Source organism: Denticeps clupeoides, unplaced genomic scaffold, assembly GCF_900700375.1.
Source record: "Denticeps clupeoides unplaced genomic scaffold, fDenClu1.1, whole genome shotgun sequence".
In the NCBI taxonomy this organism is placed as follows: domain Eukaryota; kingdom Metazoa; phylum Chordata; class Actinopteri; order Clupeiformes; family Denticipitidae; genus Denticeps; species Denticeps clupeoides.
The window spans coordinates 141,205-164,009 of NW_021629700.1; the positions used below are offsets into that span (position 1 = coordinate 141,205).

General features: G+C 45.9%; 1 protein-coding gene across 2 annotated transcripts; it reads left to right on the plus strand.

The window, feature by feature from the left end:
- Window positions 1-4: 4 nt before the first annotated feature.
- On the plus strand, window positions 5-7,828 carry LOC114771997 (sulfotransferase 4A1). 2 transcript variants are annotated; one of them, XR_003743879.1, is made up of 8 exons: window positions 5-343; window positions 1,760-1,890; window positions 1,990-2,070; window positions 3,410-3,536; window positions 3,620-3,714; window positions 4,254-4,380; window positions 7,429-7,493; window positions 7,606-7,746. XR_003743879.1 is itself a non-coding variant. In XM_028965181.1 (7 exons), the coding sequence occupies exons 1-7, from the start codon at window positions 175-177 to the stop codon at window positions 7,716-7,718; spliced, it is 843 nt and encodes a 280-aa protein (XP_028821014.1). In that variant the 5' UTR covers window positions 6-174; the 3' UTR covers window positions 7,719-7,828. The 2 variants fall into 2 exon arrangements, 1 of the variants encoding a protein (XP_028821014.1); XM_028965181.1 differs by lacking the exon at window positions 7,429-7,493 and having other exon boundaries at window positions 6-343; window positions 7,606-7,828.
- Window positions 7,829-22,805: the final 14,977 nt, after the last annotated feature.

Sequence of the window (22,805 nt, forward strand, 5' to 3'; positions counted from 1 at the left end):
ACTTTGGCCCGCCGTGATTGGCTGGAGGTCGGTGCGCTGGCGGCTGCAGCATCGCCACACGTTCATTCTGCGGGGGGGGGAAGAGACCGTTTTTAACGCTAAAAAGCACCAAATTAAAAGTAATAAAGGTATAAAAAAGGCCGGTGGTCAGTGGTTGCGGTCGCTGCTGCGGTGATGGCGGAGAGCGAGGTGGACACCCCCAGCACTCCCATCGAGTACGAGAGCAAGTACTTCGAGCATCATGGAGTCCGGCTGCCTCCCTTCTGCAGGGGGAAGATGGAGGAGATCTCCAACTTCTCCATCCGGAGGAGCGACATCTGGATCGTCACTTACCCCAAATCAGGTAGAACGAACGACCCGCCACGTTGCGGGCATTGTTTTTAGATATTTTTTTAATCAGACAGAATGACCCCCCCTCCACCACATTACGTAACGTTGGCGTGTTTTTTTTCCCGTGCGCGTTTACGCGTAGAGGAATGACATTTTTAAACGCCACATTCGATAAGGACATTTCATGTGTACTAAAAAAAAAAAAAAAAAACTTTGGAAGGTCGCTGTTCTGGACGCGACCGATGTGCGGAAGTGACGTCACCGTGTTTACACTCGGCCAGCCTGTCGGGATGACGTCGCTTTGCTGCATTGCCGCTGCTGCGCCGCGTGCACGGCTGCCGTCCTGCGTGGGTGGGTCCACGTCACGTGGCACCCGGCCGCCTCCCGCCAAACCCCAATAAAAGAAAACGTGACAGCTGCGTCGTCACCTCCTGCTGCAGACACCCAGGTGGCTTCCCTTCCTAACCATGGCAGCCCCAGTCTTCCCGGCTCCTCTGAAGGAGGAGAGGGACACTTCGGTTTCACAAGCATTTGCTTGAAAGTGAACTGACTGTCATTGGGAAACACTGCAGCACAGCACACGGTGACACTACAAAAGGTGTCCACTACAAAAGGTGTCCTTAACCGCTAGGCCACCGTCTGTTGTCCAAATGCCTGGCACATTTTCACTGCAGCTGTCTCATTAGGTGACTTATTAGGCAAGTGTTTTGATGATTTGTCACATCTGGGCCCTGTGCAGATAGGACCCACCGGTGACATCAGACCAACCAGACTGTCACTCCAAGCCGTCAATAAGAATCAGCGACTCATTAGCTAAGCTTGTGCCATTCCGTTCATTCATCAGTGGCTTTCAGACACAGACTAAACATATGATGAAGCCCATGTAGATGTTACCACTGAACCACTATAAGAAAGGGAAGCGATGCAGATGCAACCTGGAGAATAAGCTATTCATAATTTGTTAATTATGAAACGTCCTCCGTTTGCATCACCGCTGGTCTTGTGAATATTGTTGTTCCTTAGATGGGACCTTATCAGAGGATCATCCTCCAGTGGTCATCAGTATGAAGGAACCTTGTGTTATGATGTTCACCGAGATCAGTTCTGCATTTTCTCCAGACTTTTCTCGCCTTCACATGTTGTTTTGCAACGTGAATTATAACCATATTTTCACGCACATCTTAGAGCGAATGAAAGAGCAGCTCTGTGTGACATTCGGACTCATTGATCTTACTCTCTTTCTTTGTCTCTTTTGAGAATTATGTGACCTTTGACCTTTTGTGACAGAAATTATCCAGAGGAACGCTGCGCTTTCCCATTGAATCCAGATTCAAGACTTTGACCCTGATTCATCACCAGACATCAGTGACTGGGTCCATCCGATGTTCTGTACTAAAAAGGCTCCGCCTCCTCACTCGCTCTCCCCTAGGTACCAGTCTTCTGCAGGAAATCGTCTATCTGGTGAGCCAGGGGGCGGACCCCGACGAGATCGGCCTCATGAACATCGACGAGCAGCTTCCTGTGCTGGAGTATCCCCAGCCCGGCCTGGACATCATACAGGTATTCACACGCACTGACACACTGCAGACGTTCGCTGTGATGTCACGTGCTGCAGCTCGTCTCCTATTGGTCCGTTGTGGCGTGTTTTTACCTCCGCAGGAGCTGACATCTCCACGTCTGATTAAGAGCCACCTGCCCTACCGCTTTTTGCCCTCAGCCATTCATAACGGAGAAGGGAAGGTGGGTCCGTGCTAATTAAAAAGTCCATCAAGTAAAATCACAAATGTTTCTTGATTAAGACACGACTGAGATTTGTAACAAATTAGTTGTGCAGCACATGAAATACAGAAGAGAGAATACAAGGGGCTCCAAAAAGTTTTGAGAATGAAAATAATTACTGTTTTTCACAAAGTTTGCTGCTTCCGTTTTTATTACGGTAATTTGAATATACCACAGAATGTTATGAAGAGCAATCAGATGAATTGCGAAGTCCTTCTTTGCACATGAAAATGAACTTCTTCCCACAAAAGGACCTGCTGAGATCATTCCAGTGAGAGTGTTGAGGAGCACAAGGCTGGAGATCGTTCTGTCCTGCTGACTGAGTTAGAATAGCAGACCGGATGCTTTAAAAGGACGGTGATGCTTGAAATCATCGTTCTTCTTTTTTTAACCATGGTTACCTGCAAGGAAACACGTGCAGTTCTTCACGTGCAAGGATATTGCTGCTACTATGATTCCACCATAATCAAACATTTAATAAACTTCAAGGTTAGAGGTCCAAGTGTTGTGAAGAAGGCTTCAGGGCGCCCAAGAAGGTCTAAAGATGATTCAGCTGCGGTGCCACCAGTGCAGAGCTTGCTCAGGTATGGCAGCAGGCAGGTGTGAGGGCATCTGCTCGCACAGTGAGACGAAGACTTCTGGAGGATGGAACGAAGGGCAGCAAAGAAGCCAGACTGATATTCTGCGAAACGTACAGGGATTGGGGAAAAGTCATTTTCTGTGATGAAGCTCCTTTCCGATGGTTTGGGGTGTCTGGAAAAATTGAGCGATACCATCAGTCCTGTCTTGTGACAGGCATCCTTCAATTACTCTTCTTCAATACACCACAGAAACAACTGATAAATGATCTAAAAACACCGAAGCAACAAACTTTGTGAAAACCAGTATTTTTAAAACCTTTGGAGGAAGGGAGGCGTTGCCAGATTGGGCAGTATTGATTTTGATATATTTCGTGCTCATTGAGAATAAGGAATCCATCTGAAGTGGGTTTGGTGTTTAACTGCCCAGACTTTATTTATCAGATAGTTTCAGCGATTAAATCTGGCAACAATGCTTGCACTCCTTTATGTGTGGGATTACGTTCTCTCATGAGCTGACAAACAAGATTCTTCTGGGTTTTGGAAATAATGACCCTTGCACAAAAAAGGTCAGGATGGGTATTTAGTTCCTCCTCTCCAACATACAGGTAACCAGCAAGTCGTCCTTTCTTGGTTCTTGGTAAAATTGCTTGTCGTGGCAATAATGTTGTGTTCTCAGATCTGACTAGTTCAACGGCCATGGCCGGTTTGTGTGTGTACAGGTGATCTACATGGCCAGGAACCCTAAAGATCTGGTGGTGTCATACTACCAGTTCCACCGCTCTCTGAGGACCATGAGCTATCGCGGAACCTTCCAGGAGTTCTGTCGCAGGTTCATGAATGACAAACGTGGGTACAGCAACTGCCAACAGAAGAGATGCCAACTTCTGTCTGGAGGCCCATTAAACTCCCCCTCCTCCCTCTGTCCTCAGTGGGGTACGGTTCCTGGTTTGAGCACGTTGAGGAATTCTGGGAACACCGCATGGACTCAAATGTTCTTTTCCTGAAATACGAAGACATGTACAAGGTAAATGGCTCTCCACCACTAACAATGTCCTGGGTTTGCTCTCATGGTTTAGTCTCAGTTCAGGTATACTGTAATATTTAGCCTTGCTGTAGTTTTTCTAAGTTCCAGTTCTGATGTTGTGGATGTTGGGAGGAGGTGTGGTCAGCATGGTGTGAGTGTGGTGGAAGTTTCCGGGGAAGGTGATGTGTAGGTTAGACGATGGCACACAGATTAAGTAAATAGACTGTTGACATGGTTCTATAGGCTGAATGAACAGGAGAGGGTCCAGAGTACACAAGACCCCACCCCCTATACAGACATAGACACACATGCACACACACACACACACACACACACACACACCTTGAAACACTGAAACATACACACACACACAGACATGCATACCCATGTTGGCACATGCATACACACCATGGTTTCTGTGTGATGTGTTCTGCATGATGAAGAGACCCTTATGTCTCTACAGTCCACGCAAAGGAAAAACTTTATTGTGTGTGTGTGTGTGTGTGTGTGTGTGTGTGTGTGTGTGTGCATGTGCGCAGGACCTCAGCACGCTGGTGGAACAGTTGGCTCGGTTCCTGGGCGTGTCCTACAGCAAAGCCCAGCTGGAGAGCTGCAGTCAGCTGATCGAACAGTGCTGCAACTCGGAGGCGCTGTCAATCTGCAGAGGTGAGCCGGGGCGGCACAGATAGACGGAGCGAGGGACAGACAGCTATCTGCACCGACGTTCGGGAATCAGGCGTCCCCCTGACCTCGTGTCCAGTTGGCGAGACGGAGACTGCTGAGCCCCTGAGGGGAGATGCTGAGTTTGAACCGAAGTGACCCTGAATTGCAACAGACCTCCTCAGTTCAGTCCGACCCACTGGCCTCATTTCGTCAGACACAGAGAGAGAGAGAGAGAGAGAGAGAGAGAGAGAGAGAGAGAGAGAGAGAGAGAGAGAGAAAGAGACGGTCCGGCTGAGCCTGTCTAAAAATACACATACAGCAAAACCTTGCATTTGATAAAATAAAAAAAAGCATAAAATGTTCATCTTGGTTTAAAGCTGCAATGTGCAAGATTTTTTTCACCTGGAGAATTTAAGCTCAACGCAAACAGGGGGCAGCATTTCACCAAATAGTTCCGAAATGCTAATTTTTAAAAAATCAACAGGAGTCACTGGTAAATCTGGCATCCATTCCTTTAACTGCCCTTGCGCCTCCATTTTCTTTGTAAACTGATGAACGTAGTTGGGGAGGGGGGCATTTGTCGAGTTATGCCATCCAGGTTGCTAGGAAGATGTACTGGTGGAGGCAGTAGAGGGCGAGGATGTAGAGGTCACGGAGGGCAGTGGCGAGGGGGAGCCAAGCATCATGGGTGCAGAATGTAACTTGTGAAACATCCTCTGTCGTGGACCGGCTGCTGTTCTGTGACAAAGTTCACATGTACAGTGGATGTAAAAAAAAGTGTGTGATGCAAAACTTTTCCCACCTTTACTGTGACACATAACCCTTACAGACAGCTAAAAATACAATAAGATGGTTGTATATTTAAATGCACACACACACACACACACACACACACACAGCCACGTCATGAAAACCTTGACGTTTTTAAACAATTTACATTACATTTACATTTATGGCGTTTGGCAGACACCCTTATCCAGAGTGCTTTCATGTTCCCATCAATGAAGTACTCACAATTTATTAACAGGGCTGTGACTACAGTGAATATAAAAAGGTTTATACCCTGTTAATTACTTGTGAGTACTTCATTGATGGCTTATTGTATTTTTTGTGTGTCTGTTTATATATGTACAGAACAGGCCAAAAGTTTGGATGCACCTTCTCATTCAATGTGTTTTCTTTATTTTCATGACCATTTACGTTGGTAGATTCTCACTGAAGGCATCAAAACTATGAATGAACACATGTGGAGTTATGTACTTAACAAAAAGTGGAGACCCTCCACAGTCACCGGACCTGAACCCAATCCAGATGGTTTGGGGTGAGCTGGACCCCAACAAGTGCTAAACACCTCTGGGAACTCCTTCAAGACTGTTGGAGAACCATTTCAGGTGACGACCTCTTGAAGCTCATCGAGAGAATGCCAAGAGTGTGCAAAGCAAGTAATCAGAGCAAAAGGTGGCTATTTTGAAGAAACTAGAATATATAAAACATGTTTTCATGTTTTGTTAAGTATATAATAATTCCACATGTGTTTATTCATAGTTTTTGATGCCTTCAGTGAGAATCTACCAAAGTAAATGGTCATGAAAATGACCAGGGTGGTAGTAGCCTAGTGGGTAACACACTCGCCTATGAACCAGAAGACCCGGGTTCGAATCCCCCTTACTACCATTGTGTCCCTGAAGCAAGACACTTAACCCTAAGTTGCTCCAGGGAGACTGTCCTGTAACTACTGGTTGTAAGTCGCTCTGGATAAGGGCGTCTGATAAATGCTTGTAAATGTAAATGTAAATGTAAATGAAAATAACAACAACAACATTTATTTCTTATATAGACCAAAATCACATACAGTATGTCTCAATGGGCTTTGACAGGCCCTACAGTTGACACCCCCCACACTTGACCCCTCTGCACACAAGGAAAAACTCCACACAAAAAAACTCTAGGAGAGAGAAAAAGAAAGGAAGAAACCTTGGGAAGGAAGTAATACAGAGAGGGACCCCCCTTCCAGGGTTAGAGTGAGCTGCGAATTGGTGTCAGTGCAGGGGTGGGATGATTTGTCCAATAAGAAAAATAAGTCCTACAGTTGTAGGTTGGAGAATGTAGTCCAGTTGTCATTGGTCTAGATTACGTGTCCATAATGATGCTTACTGGTCCACTTGAAGCTTGTATAGTTGTGTGAACGGTGCTGGTGGCTGTGGTGACCCTCTGGGAAAAAACACATTGAATGAGAAGGTGTGTCCAAACTTTTGGCCTGTACTGTATATAAAGAAAGCATATATGAGATACAACTATATGAGATAGATAGATGAGGAAAACTTTAATGTAGAGATCTGTAGTTTTTTCCTTCGGGGGTTAGGGGTTAGGCATTAAAGGTCGCCTCAGCGGAACTGCCAGTCTGGTTGTCCACACAATCGACCCTTTCCTGACGCAACCCTCCCCATTTACCCGGGATTGGGACCAACACCAAGAAATACACTGTCACGTGCGTCCCTAGAGGCTGTGTTAATTGTAATGTAAAAAAATAAACTGTTGGTCAAGGATGCATCAGGTGGTGACACAGTTAGTCAAATATCCCAGAATGCTTTTCACACACAGCAAATAGTAAATACAGAGGTGTGGTTATTGAAACACTGATATCAGCACCACTTCAGCTACAAGTACCACATGCTCCACGTGTTCTCCCAGCCTGGTGTGAGAATGTTCTAAAGAGTGATGGAGGGGGTCACATGATCAGCCGCTCATTGTAATGATTGAACAGAAACATTTCGAGATTTTTTTTTAATATTTCAGCTTGTCCGTGTTTGATTTACACTGCATGGGTTTACAGAGCCCCCTTGTGGTGAGATGGAGCCCATGCAGCCGAATGTTGAGACCCTTTCTCTTTAGAGAAAAACTAAAGAAATGATTTTGGCTGGTTTATTATTTTTGTTGCTGTTTTTTATGATTTCCTTATGATTTTGATGATGCGCTGTGTATTTGTTTGCTTATTTGTTGGTTAATTTGCTGTGAGTCTCTGTCTTTTGTTTCCCTCGTGTACTTTTTTAGTGCATGGATTCTGAGTGCTGCTGGCTGTAGGGCTTTAGGTTAACTGACACACACAGGGAGTGAAGGTGAGTGGGAATCCAGTAAACACTGAAGTCCACTAAAGATTGTGGACTGGCTCCTGGGGTGCACGTTTCTGTTGGTCATGTGACCCGCTGACCACTCCCATTTGTCCCACAGGACGTGTTGGGCTGTGGAAGGACATCTTCACCGTCTCCATGAATGACAAGTTTGACGCCATGTATCGACAGAAGATGGGCAAGTCCGACCTGATGTTTGACTTCAGCCTGTGAGACGCCTCACAGGCTCCACCCCCAAACGGTCAATCAAGCTGTCCACCAATCAACAAGCCACTCAAGCCAACCCTTGTCAATGACCTGTGACCTCTCACCAATTCAACTGTTGTGAGAGCCACTGACCTGGAATCAGTTGAGCATAGTAGCTCCTGGTGTTGATCCCAGGTCAGTCTGCAGGTGCCCCGCCTTCACAACAGCGTCCGCGTGACGCCCATAAAGATTCATTGTTTACATCCAGCGCTGCTGCCACATAGGCCACTCAATACGGCATTTTCATTTCCAAAATTCACCAAACGTTGTCCCCACCCTACACTAGTGGCACAGCATTCTGATTGGTGGCTGTATGATGTTGACATTTCTGCCTCAGTTTCACATTGAGCTCCTGACCGTCTTTGTTTCAGCACATCATTAATCAGTGTTTGGATGTGTGTATGTGTGTGTGTGTGTGCGTGTGCACAGCAGCTAGACTCAGGAGGGGGTGTGGCACAGCGTAAATCACCCATCATTCCCTCCCCGCCACTGCTTTTGAATACTGTACTGGACAGGGCGTCGCCGCTCAGGCCTCTGCTCTATGCCACACGATTGTCTGCAGGCAACTTAATTTTTTTCTCTTTTCCTTTCTCAATAAAACAACAATCATGCTGCTTGCTGGTTTATTAATAAAGTTGTGTCCTCAGGCTGTGTGTTTGGTGTTTTCTGTGGAAAGAAAATGACAGTGACGAACCGCTCCTGAACAAAGCGATCGTCAGCGGCTTTAGAAAAGTAGTTAGAGCTGCAATGTGTCCTGTCAATCAAACGGCATCTCCGCCCCCCTCCCACCCACCACACTTTCACCCACACAGGCCCATTGTTATTCAGATTCAGTCATTTGAAAATGGCCTAAAACCTTCATTTCTTAGCCAATAACGGCTCAGCGGCGTGTTTAATAAACGCAAAAAGTATGAATGTTTCTGTTATTAACCTTCTGGCAGCTTCAGATTGCATTTAATTAAGCAGAGGCTCATGTGTAGCAACACAATTATTGCCTTTTACAGCAATATTCATGCGTTTCAGGGGGGGAAAGCAGCAGAAAATGTTGTGCTCGTGTCCGGTTCACTGATGTAGTGCAAACATCAGACATAAAATTATTAATAAAGGACAAAACAAAGGGTCTGCAAGGGTTAGAGGCATAACATAATACAGATTTAAAAGTGAAATGATTGTCATTGTGATACACAGCAGCAGAGTGCACACAGTGAAATTTGTCCTCTGCATTTAACCCATCACAGCAGTGGGCGGCCATGACAGGTGCCCGGGGAGCAGTGTGTGGGGACGGTGCTTTGCAGTGGGGCAGTGGTGGCCCAGCGGTTAAAGAAGTGGCCCAGTAATCAGAAGGTTGCCGGTTCGAATCCCGATCCGCCAAGGTGCCACTGAGCAAAGCGCCGCCCCCACATACTGCCTGTCATGGCTGCCCTCTGCTCACTCAGGGTTATGGGTTAAACGCAGAGGACAAATTTCACTGTGTGCATCATGTGCTGTGCTGCTGTGTATCACATGTGACAATCACTTCACTTTATTTATATTATTATATTATTTGCTCAGTGGCACCTCAGTGGCACATTGGTGGATCGGGATTCGAACCGGCAACCTTCAGATTACAGGGCCGCTTCCTTAACCGCTAGGCGACCACTGCCCCCCATTTACAGCATTTATCAGACGCCCTTATCCAGAGCGACTTACAATCAGTAGTTACAGGGACAGTCCCCCCTCATAGGCGAGTGTGTTACCCACTAGGCTACTACCACCCACCCAATGCAACAAAGACCTCACCCGGCTTTTGTGGAGCATGAGGAGAAGCATCACCACTCAGCAAAGATGTGGCCAGGCAGGGCTTATTTGGGACGTGATGTGAAAGCACAGCACCCAGTGCACACAGTGAAATGCGGTCTCATGGCAGTGGGCGGCCATGAAAGGCGCCCGGGGAGCAGTGTACGGCACTTTGCTCGGTGGCATCTCAGTTGTACCTCGGGATTTGATCCGGCACCACTGCCAACAGCGCATGACCAGTTTTAGGATGCTGTTCGGAATGTTTTTGTTGTTGTTGCTGAGTGACTATTTATGACGATCAGAAGATGAATTTGATTCCGTTTTTTTATAAGAAAAAGGAGGGGCCTGCAGACATGACGGACAGGTATCACACACGCTACTTCCTCCTTCTGGATGATTTAAACCCCCTCTTGTCAATACATGACACGCCCAGCGTCCATCTCCTGCCTTTCTCCTCCGTTTGCCCCCGTTCTCTACACTCCTGATGCTCCTTGTACGCAGGGTGTGTCAGACAGAAGCATAGATGATGGTGGTCAAAAATAAACCTCTGGTCATACTTATCGAGTCAAAAGAATTATTTGCCAAAGTCCAAGTTTGTAGGGCCATTTCCTGCATTTACTGTCTGCCTGTCTGCCTCTCGCACTTCATGCCGCTCACTCTCGCTCGCTCTGTCTGTCTGACTGGATAAATAATTGATGTCTGTAAAAAGAAAGCGCTGCCCGCCTGTCCCTCAGCCTCTTCCTTGCGAATTTAAGGTAAATGAGAAAATTTCCTCCCTTGAGCACAGATCTGACACACACACACACACACACACACACACACCCACACACACTCAGATTCCATCACAGCGACACAGAGCAGCTGCTGCTGAAAGTAAAACTTGAGCGGTGCGGCTGATGCGGGGAGGCGGAGCTCCGATCTGTTCGAACTGTCACCGGGACGCAGCCAGACAGAAGCGAAATATCCACGCCCGTACACACACACTCATACACAATCATACACAAGTCACACAGAAGTGTGTGTGTGTGTGTGTAAAATATAGGCTGGCACAGACAGCATGAATGCGTCACACACTTCAGTACAGTGTGTTCCACCGTCTGACAGACAAAAAGAGAGACAGAGGAACAGATGCAGGGAACTCAGTCTTCACAAAAACACACACACACACACATGCACAAGACTAAATTTGGTTTTAATCTTACAGTTATCCATCATTTAAAACATTTAAGTCAACCAGATGTATTTTCTCTTTTAACCAAAGTATTGCTTTTAAATCAACATTCCCATTATAACATTTCAAATGAGAACAAACATCAAACCCCGACCCCCTGAGGGGGGTAAAAAAAAAAAGAACAGTAACAACTGCAAGAAGCCAGACAAGACAGACTGAATTATATATTATGAAGACAAACGGAGGATGCCTAATAAATACAGCAGCTAACGGAATCCACCAGCTTCCAACAAAGTAGACTCTCTTAATGTTCCCCTTCAAAAACTTTCTCGCGTTGCACATTGTGTCCCTGATTCAATGTCCATATGTTGGAGGTGAAGAGTCTTCCCATTTACGCAGAATGTATCTCCTAGCAACAAGTGAACAGAAAGCGATCAGGTCTGCTAGCCCTTCAGTTCAATTTACATCTTAGGGAGTAACACCAAACATCGAAACAGTGGAAGATGGAGCAATTCATTTTGGAAAATCACAAAAACTTGATAACTTTGGACGTGTCCAAAACACACAAAGCAGTGTAGCTGGTGACTGTCTGCGTGGGTCACATGTAGGATCGATATCCCTCCTTATCTTTGGACCAATGAAGCATTAGATTGAATTACAGTGTGTCTGAGACAGATGGACGAGGAATATAATCACATTATGCCTTGTATCTTCAAAAAATCTCTCCTGAATGGTGGCATTTTTGGGCTGAAAAATGACTCCAAATGTGCTAAACTAGTGTAAAGATTTCGAATCGGAATGAGAATTGGCCAGATAACTGGCGTGGAGAGAGGCTGACCAGCCAATTGACCGGTCAAGTGACAGGCTGTGGGAGAGCCGGTGGCCTCTGGCCGCCACCCCAGTTATTAGCAGCTCCCAATGGCCAGTCGCAGAAGCAGCGTGAAGCAGATGGGCAGTGGCACAGCGCCTTGCGTGTTCAGATGTCACCGTGGCACTGAAGGCCTTGACACGTCCTGCTCCACACACCCTGGCACTGATGTTGTTCAGGTCAGTAGGAAGTAGTCTTGAATGGGAAGGTGTGTGTTGATGTAGCCCATTGGCAGAAGAAGGTATGAATGTTCTTCTTAATGGCTGCATTGGGAGTTGTGTGTGTGTTTGTGTGCGTGTGTGTGTTGAGGATCGGTGCCAGTGCACCACTCTGGCGTACGGTGAATGCCAGGCTCTGCGCTCTATAATAAGACTTCACCCACTCGGGAGACTTGATGTAGGCCAATAAGTGTTCACAACAGAGACAGGTGTGTGTGTGTGTGTGTGTGTGTGTGAAGGTGATTTGAGTTGTTTACCTACTCTCAATAGACTCAAACGCTGCATATTTCCCAGAAGCCATGAAAGCTGAGGCCGGTTCTGACGGGTCTGGGACTTTTTCCATATGCGCAAATCTGCCATTAGACTAAATTGGGTTCTCGGTTGCCATGGCAACCACTCATCCATCACCACACCACATTTACAGAAACATTTTTAAACATTTCTCTGTCTGGTCCAGCGTACAGCGAGACAGAACAACAGAAAACTCTGCCCGCTCCTGAAGCAGCTGGCTGACACACACACACACACACACACACACACACAATCAGCCTTGCACACAAACACATTTCAGCAGCAAAACACACACTTGAGGTGTATGTGCCACGCTCTCACCTGTTCAGTGCTGCTGTGATTCTGATTCACTCCGATTAATTTCCCGGTCCCTGCTGGTGCAGCGGCTGCTGTTGTGTGATTCTGTGTGTGTGTGTGTGTGTGTGTGTGTAATATATTCAGTAAACCACCAGGCATAGGAGAAGTAAAATAGAATGGGTTTCTTTTTCGTAAGGAATTGAAGTCCACCTGTCTCACTACCTCTTTACTCCATCTTCTAGTCTCCACTGCAGTCAGTCTCTCCTCTCAGTCTCCTCCTTTTCTTTCTTCTTTGACAACTCTGAGCGCACACACACACACACACACACTCACAAAGGTGTGTATCTCAATAGCATTTTCTGATGAAACAGTGGCTCTGAAGTGTGTGTGTAAGTGAAGTGAATGTCATGGTGAAACACTGCACCACAGCACATGGTGACACGGTGAAAAGTGTCCGCTGCTTTTAACCATCACCCTTGGTGAGCAGTTTGGCAGCCATGACAGGCGCCCGGGGAGCAGCGTGTGGGGACGGTGCTTTGCTCAGTGGCACCTCGGTGGATCGGGATTTGAACCGGCAACCTTATGATTATGGGGCCACTTCATTAACCGCTAGGCCACCACTGCATGCGTGTGTATGTGTGTGCGTGAGTGTGTGTGTAATGTGTGCTGATGAAGAGCAGGATGAACAGCTGGGCTTCCTAATGACTGATGTACTTGTGTATGTTTGAGTATTTGTGTGTGTGTGTGTGTGTGACAGCTGTTCCCTCTCGTCTCTTATCAGTTTCCTATTAAGAACAAAACTCCACTGGAGACGGAGGAGCCAATCAGGACACTGAAACCGGCAGAATCCTCTGCATTGGGTTCCTCTGGTGTTTTTTTTTCTGTCCTCCACACACAGAGACAGACACACACACACACACACTACTCTCTCTTTCACTTAGCGTCTGACTCTTTGTTTCTGTTTCAACAATTTTATTCAATTTTTATCATCAGTCCCATCAGCCCCTTAAACCCTCACACACGCCAACACACATCTGGAGCAGTGATGACCTGTACTTGTACACTTTTGACGCACTTCTGCGCCAACCTCAGTGCCACGCCACGCGTTTCGTGGAAAGCTGGCAGACGTGCGACCCACAGAGCCGGCGGGAGCGGGAGGATGGGCCGGGCAGCGGGGAGATGAGAGATGAGATGAAGAGTGGAGATTAGATTAGATCCTTTCAGCTCATTAATTGTTGAAGATCCTCTCGCTCCTCTGTGATTTCGACACACTTCTAATTAGCTCCTAATTCGCTAAAGTTTTCGGGGGCCGAGTCTTTATTTATATCCATTCTGATACGTATCCTTCCATTTGATCTTTTTTTTTTTTTTTTTGCTTCGATTGTTCTGTGTGTCGCCAAACCCGAATTCACAAAGCTTTACAGAGAACAAAGATTATCTGGCTACAATGCTGATAACAATAGAGTCTATGATTGTGAACCCAAAAGTCATGTAGGGTGTGTGTGTGTGTGTGTGTATGTAAATATATAGGCATCTTCTACTGAGGGTTGAAAGGTCATTGCCACAATACATAACTGATATTGATCATCTTCATCCAGTCCCCAGATCTTTGAGATCTAATGGCAATGCCCTGCTGCACATCCTCCAATCTGGCCTTAAGCAGAAGAGTCGCGGAGCCTTCGCAAATTCAATTTGCTTCCAATTCCTCTACTTTTAACTCTAGGCGTAGAACTAATTTGTTCTCTTTAGCCTTCTCAGGCTTTTAAAGTTGGTACTATTCCTGGTCTTATTTACATATTGTATTTGTTGTATACACTTGTACACAGTGGTGGCCTAGCGGTTAAGGAAGTGGGCCCGTAATCGGAAGGTTGCCGATTCGAATCCCGACCCGCCAAGGTGGCACTGAGGAGCACCGTCCCCACACACTGCTCCCCGGGCGCCTGTCATGGCTGCCCACTGCTCACCAAGGATGATGGTTAAAAGCAGAGGACACATTTCGCGGCGTCACCGTGTGCTGCAGTGTTTCACGATGACGATCACTCCACTTTTATGGTGCAGTGGAAATGCTGTTAAAGTGCTCTAGACTGTCAGATCTTGCATCCTTTACTGTGTCCCAAGATTCACTGCATACCAACATGGTGTTATCTGTAGACTAAGACATCCTCATCTAACAATATCCAGTGGCTGTGGTCTATGAAGGCCGAGCATTTGTGGTCCGCATCCTCCAAAGGATCTGGGCAACCAAACTCAGAATTCTAGCTACGTCCTTGTCATGGCCTTAGACACCATAAGAGGCCATAATAACCTCTGAAGGCATCTGTTGGGCTTTCTGGTATCCACATGAATGCGGGAGTCTTGGTGCTTCCACTGGCTTGCCTTGTTCCCATCCATATAATTTCAAAGGAAACGTGTTACATCAAACCTTCTTCAGTTCTAATGCACACTTGAAGGCACTTTTGGTGGTGGACGTTACCCCTGTCACCATATTAAAGCTGATTACTGAATAACGAAAAAAATAATTATACAGTATATGACACAATACACAATGAAGATTTTTTATGTGAACACTGCACAATATACATGGTACAAAGAAGACAACATAAAGTGCAACGAACCATAATGTCTGTAGAGAGATTAGACCAAAGTAATGTTGTAGATGTGGAGCACGATGTAATAACAGTCAGAGAAACAAATAGTACCAACGGTAATGCGGTCAGCTGTTAATGAGGGTGATCTGTCAACGACTGGGAAGAGAAGGACGCATTTAAAATGAGCCTCCGAATGGGGACAGGCTTGTCGCATTCAGACAGGAAACCAGATCGGAAGGTGGGTCAGAACCAAGAGTTTGTAAAGTGAACAGAGCAGTGACCCCCGACCCCCGGTGAAACGAAGTCGGACGAGACACATCCGTCCGTCCTCAGCCGCTCCATCTGAGGCAGGGATAAAAAGGCGTGGCGCGGCAGGCGCTCCCGTCAGGCAGGAGGGGGATATTGGCTCTAAGTGAAGCTGCAGGATGCAGATGGAGATGCTTTAATTAAAATGTTTGCCCAGAAAATAATCTCCGGAGTGGCCTTGTTAATTACGACTAATTTCTGGAAGGTAGCGCCGCACACAAAAGCACCTATTTGAAGTGATGTGTGGGGGCGGTGTCCATGGCAACCGGTGGGTGTGTGCCCCCCACCGATGGCAGAGGCATCTTTGTTTAGGGGAAAGCGGCTGTTTGGCCACCTGCGGATCTGACTTTGTTGTTAATTGGGTCATTGGCTTTGACGGCACCACGGTCGTGATGTGACAATTTCCTGCTGGGGTTCTGACATGCTTTACACACACACACTTACACATACATGTTTGAGATGAAGTTGACAACTCATTTAAATAAATCTGCTGCTGATCAAGATGATGATGATGATGAAGAATCCTGAAATGCATCGGAAGAGATCACAAGGAGCAGGAGGGCCAACAGGGTGTGGCCAGGCACTCGATAGTCAGGACTGGAATTCCCCCTGGCCGTGGGCATGACGTGTATACGGTATATGTGTATATACCGTATTTAAATAATTTCAGTCAATCAATGACAAAAATCCTAATGAATTAATCACACATTTTTCATCAGAAAGAATTCTCAAAACCAAAGCCTTGCTAGGAGACATGCTGAAGGCTCGCAAAGCTTAAAAACGAACTTTTCAAATGCAGAGCAAGGATCAGCCAATCAAATTAATTAGGTTGAACAGTCAGTTGGGTTATTAAGCAGTTATGTGGTGTAGGGTGGTAGTAGCCTAGCAGGTAACACACTCACCTATGAACCAGAAGACCCAGGTTCAAATCCCACTTACTACCATCATGTCCCTGAGCAAGACACTTAACCCTGAGTGTCTCCAGGGGGGACTGTCCCTGTAACTACTGATTGTTAGTTGCTCTGGATAAGGGCGTCTGGTAAATGGCGTAAATGTAAAATGTGTTGTCAAGTGAGAAACAACTGTACACATTTACAGTGATGTTACCATAACGGCATAACTATAAAAAACAGGTAACCAGATACTATTTCTATCATTACAACGCTGTTACAGTAACTGACAATAACATGCGGCATGTTACTGTAATTAAGCTGTTTTCATCCATGCTTTGGTGAAGGCCGAGACAAATGAAAAGGGGACGATTGGCAAAGGTTGAGTTAAAGTTAATTGTAGGCCAACCAGAAACACTCAACCCTCACGCAAGAGCGACACAGGAAACGCGAGATCACAACTAGTGTCTTTATTTTTCCTTACGTAAAATGTACATTATACCATAATACCATATTATCCATGTCGGTAATGAGCAATTCAAGTCTGATGAAGCTCCTCTCATCGTCTCACCCTTCATCAAAACTGGCGGCCGAGAATGTGGAGGTTGCAGTCCGGCAGCATCAGTGGGCTGGGAACTAAACGAGAAGTTGTAGCTTGTGGTTTCAGCAATGGACGTAGCAAGTGGCACAGTCCTCTGGCACAAACAATGAGCCAACATTTTCATGCTGGTCCTCCTCGGTGGTCCGTCCGCATGTCCCCCCTTGGCGCGGTGGCTGAATGGGATTCGTAGCAAGGAGTTATAACTAATTTCTTTTTTAAAGTAACGTGCCCAAAACAACACGTTTATAATACACACAGCCCCAGAGACTGGCGATGCAGGTGGCAGTGTATCCCCCAATGGGGAGGGTTGAGTGAGGACAACCAGGACACAGGAGATCAGGAGCAGGCGAAGGGTGATGACATCGACATTTATAATGCACTTTATTACAACTGACCTTACTAAGATAACAGCAACTAATGTAGGTTACTGGGATAAGTTTTGGATTACGAACGTTTTGTAACATAGAAGTATGTTGCTCTGGATAAGGTCTTCTGATAAATGCTGTAAGTATTTATACCGTTTTGACATATAGAACACTAATTATACTTGGTCCTCACCAAGGATTTTACAAGAAAGGCACAGAGCTGCTTTTTGCAGGTGTGCAATGGAACTGACGGTTGTCAGTGTGTCTGGGATTCTGGACAAGTACACGGTAACCACCATGATGAATCGCGGAATTCCTGGAATTCTGGAGCGCTCAGAGCTACTTGGCTCCTCCACCCAGATGAAGCTTCAGTTCCGGGAAGGAGTATTGCTAATATTTATTCACCGTTTGATCTTATTATACGCGCATGATCATTACTAAATCTGGCCATTATGGCAACGGGTGTCTCCTTGAGGGTGGTAGCAGCCTATTGGGTAACACACTCGCCTATGAACCAGAAGACCCAGGTTCGAACCCCACTTACTACCATTGTGTCCTGGGGGGACTGTCCCTGTGTCTACTGACTGTAAGACTCTCTGAATAAGGGCGTCTGATAAATTCCATAAATGTATGGTACACACACAGCAAAGAACATTACCCTAAAACACAACACCCATGAGTGTGCACACAAGCATTTATATTTACAGCATTTATCAGATGCCCTTATCCAGGCGACTTACAATCAGTAGTTACAGGGACAGTCCCCCCCTGGAGACACTCAGGGTTAAGTGTCTTGCTCATGGACACGATGCTAGTAAGTGGGATTTGAACCTGGGTCTTCTGGTTCATAGGCGAGTGTGTTACCCACTAGGCTACTACCACCCCTAGCAAAACACACCATTGAATGAAAACAGAATACACGAACACACAAAATAACCATCACACCTTAATGGGCATCATGACCATCTTTACAAGGGCCGCGCCCCCCCAGAGCAACTCAGGGTTAACACAACATTTACACAATACACACTAAAATTACCACAGGCACACACACAAATGGAACAGCTGTCTGCTTTTTGGACCCATTCTCTCCTCTTTGCTCCGTGAGTTACCGGAGAAATTATTCACTGTGTAAATATAGTTTACATCTCCCCGCATCTCATTAGTGTGAGGCAGTGGCGCCGGAACAGAATCGTTCCGATTTCTCCGTGTTCTGGCTAATTACGAGCTTTGGAGGCTCCCGGGAAGCAGCAGGACGTCAGTCTCATTTCAATTCTCTAAAACCCCCATTAGCATGAACCTGCCGCTAAAGTTAGCCGTGTTTGCAAAGCAGAAGAATTTTGTTTTAGGATTCGGGAGATTCGTGGATGGCAATTAAATGAGAAAAGGAGGAGACGTTCGGGTTCCCGACGCTCCAATTCCCACTAATCAGCACATTTCTGGAGATTTCAACTCTAACAAAGGCATCAGAGGTACATCAAACCGGAAAACCTCCAGTTCTTCAGCACTTCTGCTCATCCTGTGCGCATTACAGCCTCCTGATGGGTGTAGGGCCATCACAGTCTTTCTAACCACTCTCAACTCTGACCTCTGACCTACAGCTGACTAATTCCTTATTTCTCTGAACCTCCTGAGCAGGACAGAGGAGGATAACTTCAAACCACACCCCTTGTCCTGAGACAACTGCTTCCTGTTGACCCGGCACGAGGTCATTTTTGTGCATATTGAGCATTTATTACCAATAAATGTTGTCACCAATCATTTATCATGATAATCACCCAGTGTTGCCGAGTGGTCACGCCATTGGACGGAGGAAGAAACCCACGTGAACCCAGGCAGAACACATAAGCCCAGATTCATGCTCATAACTTTCACAGTTGGCTGTGGTTCAGACCGTCGTGGATGAACCAGGAGACCCTCCACCGGTGCGTGTTGCAAGTTGGTAGCGGCGTTGGGGCAATTTTAACAATGCCCTTCTGCCGTTCCCGTCCGAATATAAAATGGCGTCTCTTTTTTATTTCTCTTGTCAGAGACACAATGAGTGAGGAAGAGCTTGGTGGCGAGGGAGGAGGGAAGGAGAAAAAAAAAACGAGGGCGGGTGCCAGATTGGGTAAAATCTCAGCAGGGACCTCCCACCCTCAGGCTCTGTTCTGACACTTCCTTGATGACAGAATTGGGAGATTTAGTCCTTTTTGGCACAGGAGAGCGCCAGCGCCGAACAAAGAGCGAGGGGGTGGGCTGCTTCTCCAAGACTCCCCATGGAGCAGCTCGACAGAGCCGCGAGCCACGGGGAAGTGGGTGGGTGAAGACAAATCTGGCAACCCTCAATCAACGACCTTCCAAAACGCTAAAATGCACAGACTGTGGTTCACCGGCATCTCCACAACCAAACCCTCCACAGACCGGCAGGAGGATCCAACAGCCAACGCAGACACCAGATCCTCCTCTTCCTCATTCTGATTTGGCCTCTCACCACAAGCGCTTCTCCTGCCTGGTCCACCTGCCGGTTACAGGAGACACGATTCATGACATGAAGATGACAACACTACGACAGCACATAACACGATACAACTCAAAATAATATGACACAACTTAACCATGCAAATCAAGAAAATGTTAAACGACACAACACAATTCCATCAGACCACAGATAACACGACATTACATGATAAAATGATGAAACGATACCCACAATTCCCAGTTCTGAGGAGGACATGCAGACTTGAACGTATCCAGCAACATTCTCGCATGTGCAGGGAAATACAAGCAGAATTTGAGAAAGCCCTATTATGGTTTGCATTATTGTGATTATTCATCTGTTTAAAGAGTGTGTTCATCAGAAGATGCAGTAACAGCCTTCAAGAGACAGACCGCAGAAGAGACCGAAGGCCCAGGGGAATGCAGGGAAGACGATGATGGGGGAACGAAGAGAGGAAGAACAGGAATGGTGTTAAATCCCCAGATCACGTCTGTAATTATCCGAGGGGACGGATTTCAGTCAGACGTGCTGAGCTTTGGAAGGTGGTGGCGGATTTTTTTAAGGTTTGTGGTACCAGGCAGATATCTGAATGAAACATTATGATTGAACCAGATAAAAAGTTTCCAAACATAGTTTGAGTACATATATGTGGTGGAATATATGTGTGGGAAAGAGATAACACAACACAGGACACACTTGTGCCAGTTTGTCAATTTAATTGAATTTGTGTGGCTGATCTCTGTAAACGTTGCGAATAGAACGTTCCGGGTTCCACTGCAGTCAAGCGAAACACAACACAGCGAACAGAACACATCTACAGTCAGTGTACGGCATGCCCCTAGAAACAGACGGAGAAACACAACAACAAAGACACGGAACGCAGCCATGGAGACAATAGAGAACACGGGATTAGAGAACCGACATGTGACCCACGGCAAACGGAGCCAATCAAACACGGAGAAAAAAGTTCGAAGATGAAAGGCGGAGAAAAGACTCCAGCTGTCAGTCTGTCTTCATCATTTTACTGATTTCTCTCTTTTCTCTTCATTTTTCACTCTTCTGTCCTGAGGCTGTTTCCTCTGGCGCACACATGCATGAGCGTGCACACACACACACACACACACACACACACACACACAAGAGCTGAATTTCTGGGTCTCATTTGTAAACAGAATCTGCACCTCAGGTCATTAAATCCATAATAACCTGTTAGAACCAGGATTTACATTCATCAGCCCAGTTTGGTCAAATTTCATGCCTTTGACAGCATCGTTTCTACAAGTTCAGGACAGCTGAGCATATTAACCAAAACGTACAGAAAATGTACAGACAAAATATATAAACAGTGAAATTCCATATGAAAGTATGCAAATATGCAAAGAAACAACATTATTTTACATTCCACTGATGCATCAGAGCTTCCCCTCCCACCAGATCAATCATGAGTCCAGTTGGACGCAGACATTCAGACCACGAGGATACAAATGGTCACATAATGACCAGACAGACGGGGAGGGAGAGAGATAAGAAAGTTTTACGGCCAACTAAATGACTAGTTGAGTTACATTTTAAATATTTTTGCATATTCATATGATATTCTATGTCACCAATAAATGAAATAAAGAGACATATAATATTTTGTGCAGGAAGTCAGGAAATAAATGATTTATAAATGATTAATTAAGTCTAAAAAGGCCAAAAATAAACTGAGCAGAGGGGCAGCGGGGAGCAGGGATATGAAACGGTGCATGCAGTGATCGCGATCCCAGCTGACCTACCCATAACCTCACACACACATACACACACACACACACACACACACCACACACACACCACACAGACACACAGTCGTTAGATTGTCGGGCCGACTGAAGTGCAGCAAGCGTCCATCTGTGTGTCCTGACAATCGTCTTCCAGATGCAGAGCGGCTCGTCTCTCTGGAACGCAGGACCTCCGTCCGGAGACACGCTGGTTTTCTGTACACAAGACCACACCCACCTGTCCATACACCTGATTCCCTGATTGGAAGAAATTGATATAGGGGCGTGGCAGTGAGGTGCACAATCATGTACTCCGGGGATTGGGCAGGTCAAAGACGATGGGTGGGTTCATGGGCTGAAAGTTGACGGTGCAGGCGGAGGCATTCACGAACGTGGTGGTGCCATCGGTCATCATGCCATAACCTGAACACACACACACACACATATATACATATTACAGCCTACGCACAGTGTCTGAAGGAGCGAGAGTGAAGCTGTCAATAATTCACATCACTGCTAACATCATATTCACTTTTTATGAAAGCTTATTTAAAAAATTAAAACACTCACGTTGGCTATAAAAACCTTTATATTGCACCCATTGCAGAACAGAAATTTATTTAAAATGAAGAGTTTCATGATCTGAAACTGAGAGACCAACACAGCGTCATTTCACGAAAATACAAATTGTTTGACATTATTATTGCAATGAGAAATGTTGTGAATGTTGCTCAGATTCTAAACTAAAGATTCAGATACCATGTACAAAATCATACACATACGGAATCAGAATGGTGCCAAAAAATTTAAAACAAAGCTTCCCTAATATAAAAAAAAATGTTGAAATGTAAAACAAGAGAATTCTGACAACATGCATTTTTGATTACATCTCTTTGCTGCTTTTTTTTCAGTTTCACTGCTGGCTTTTCAGTCGCTCCGCCCCCTTTTACGTCATTGGCCAGCAGGTATTTGAGTGCCAGCTCCGTTCCTCTGAACTAGTGATGGGACAGTTGACGCATGGCCCCCGAACTCTTAATTTTTTAACATCTGTAGCCTCATATTTTAGCTTTACCTGTCATATGAATGTTTTGTGTGCTGATAAATCACATTTGCCAAGGCACTTCCCTTCACTAATGTGAACACTAATGTGAACAGCCATTTGCAATCATATATGGAATAAGACTTGTGTACATAAGCATTGAACAAATACGCTGATTATGATGTGACCCACGCGTGACTGCTATGTCAGCTGTTGCTGCTTTGCGTGTTCTCGAACCCCGCGCATCTCGCAGTGACAGAATTTCGTGGAATGGAGCTGTCACTCAAATACCTGCTGGCCGATGAGGCGATGACCCGCCCACACAAGAGAACTGGCCCAGAAGTGCAACCTTTACTTTATTTTACTTTATTTTGCAGACGCTTTTATCCAAAGAACTTACAAGAG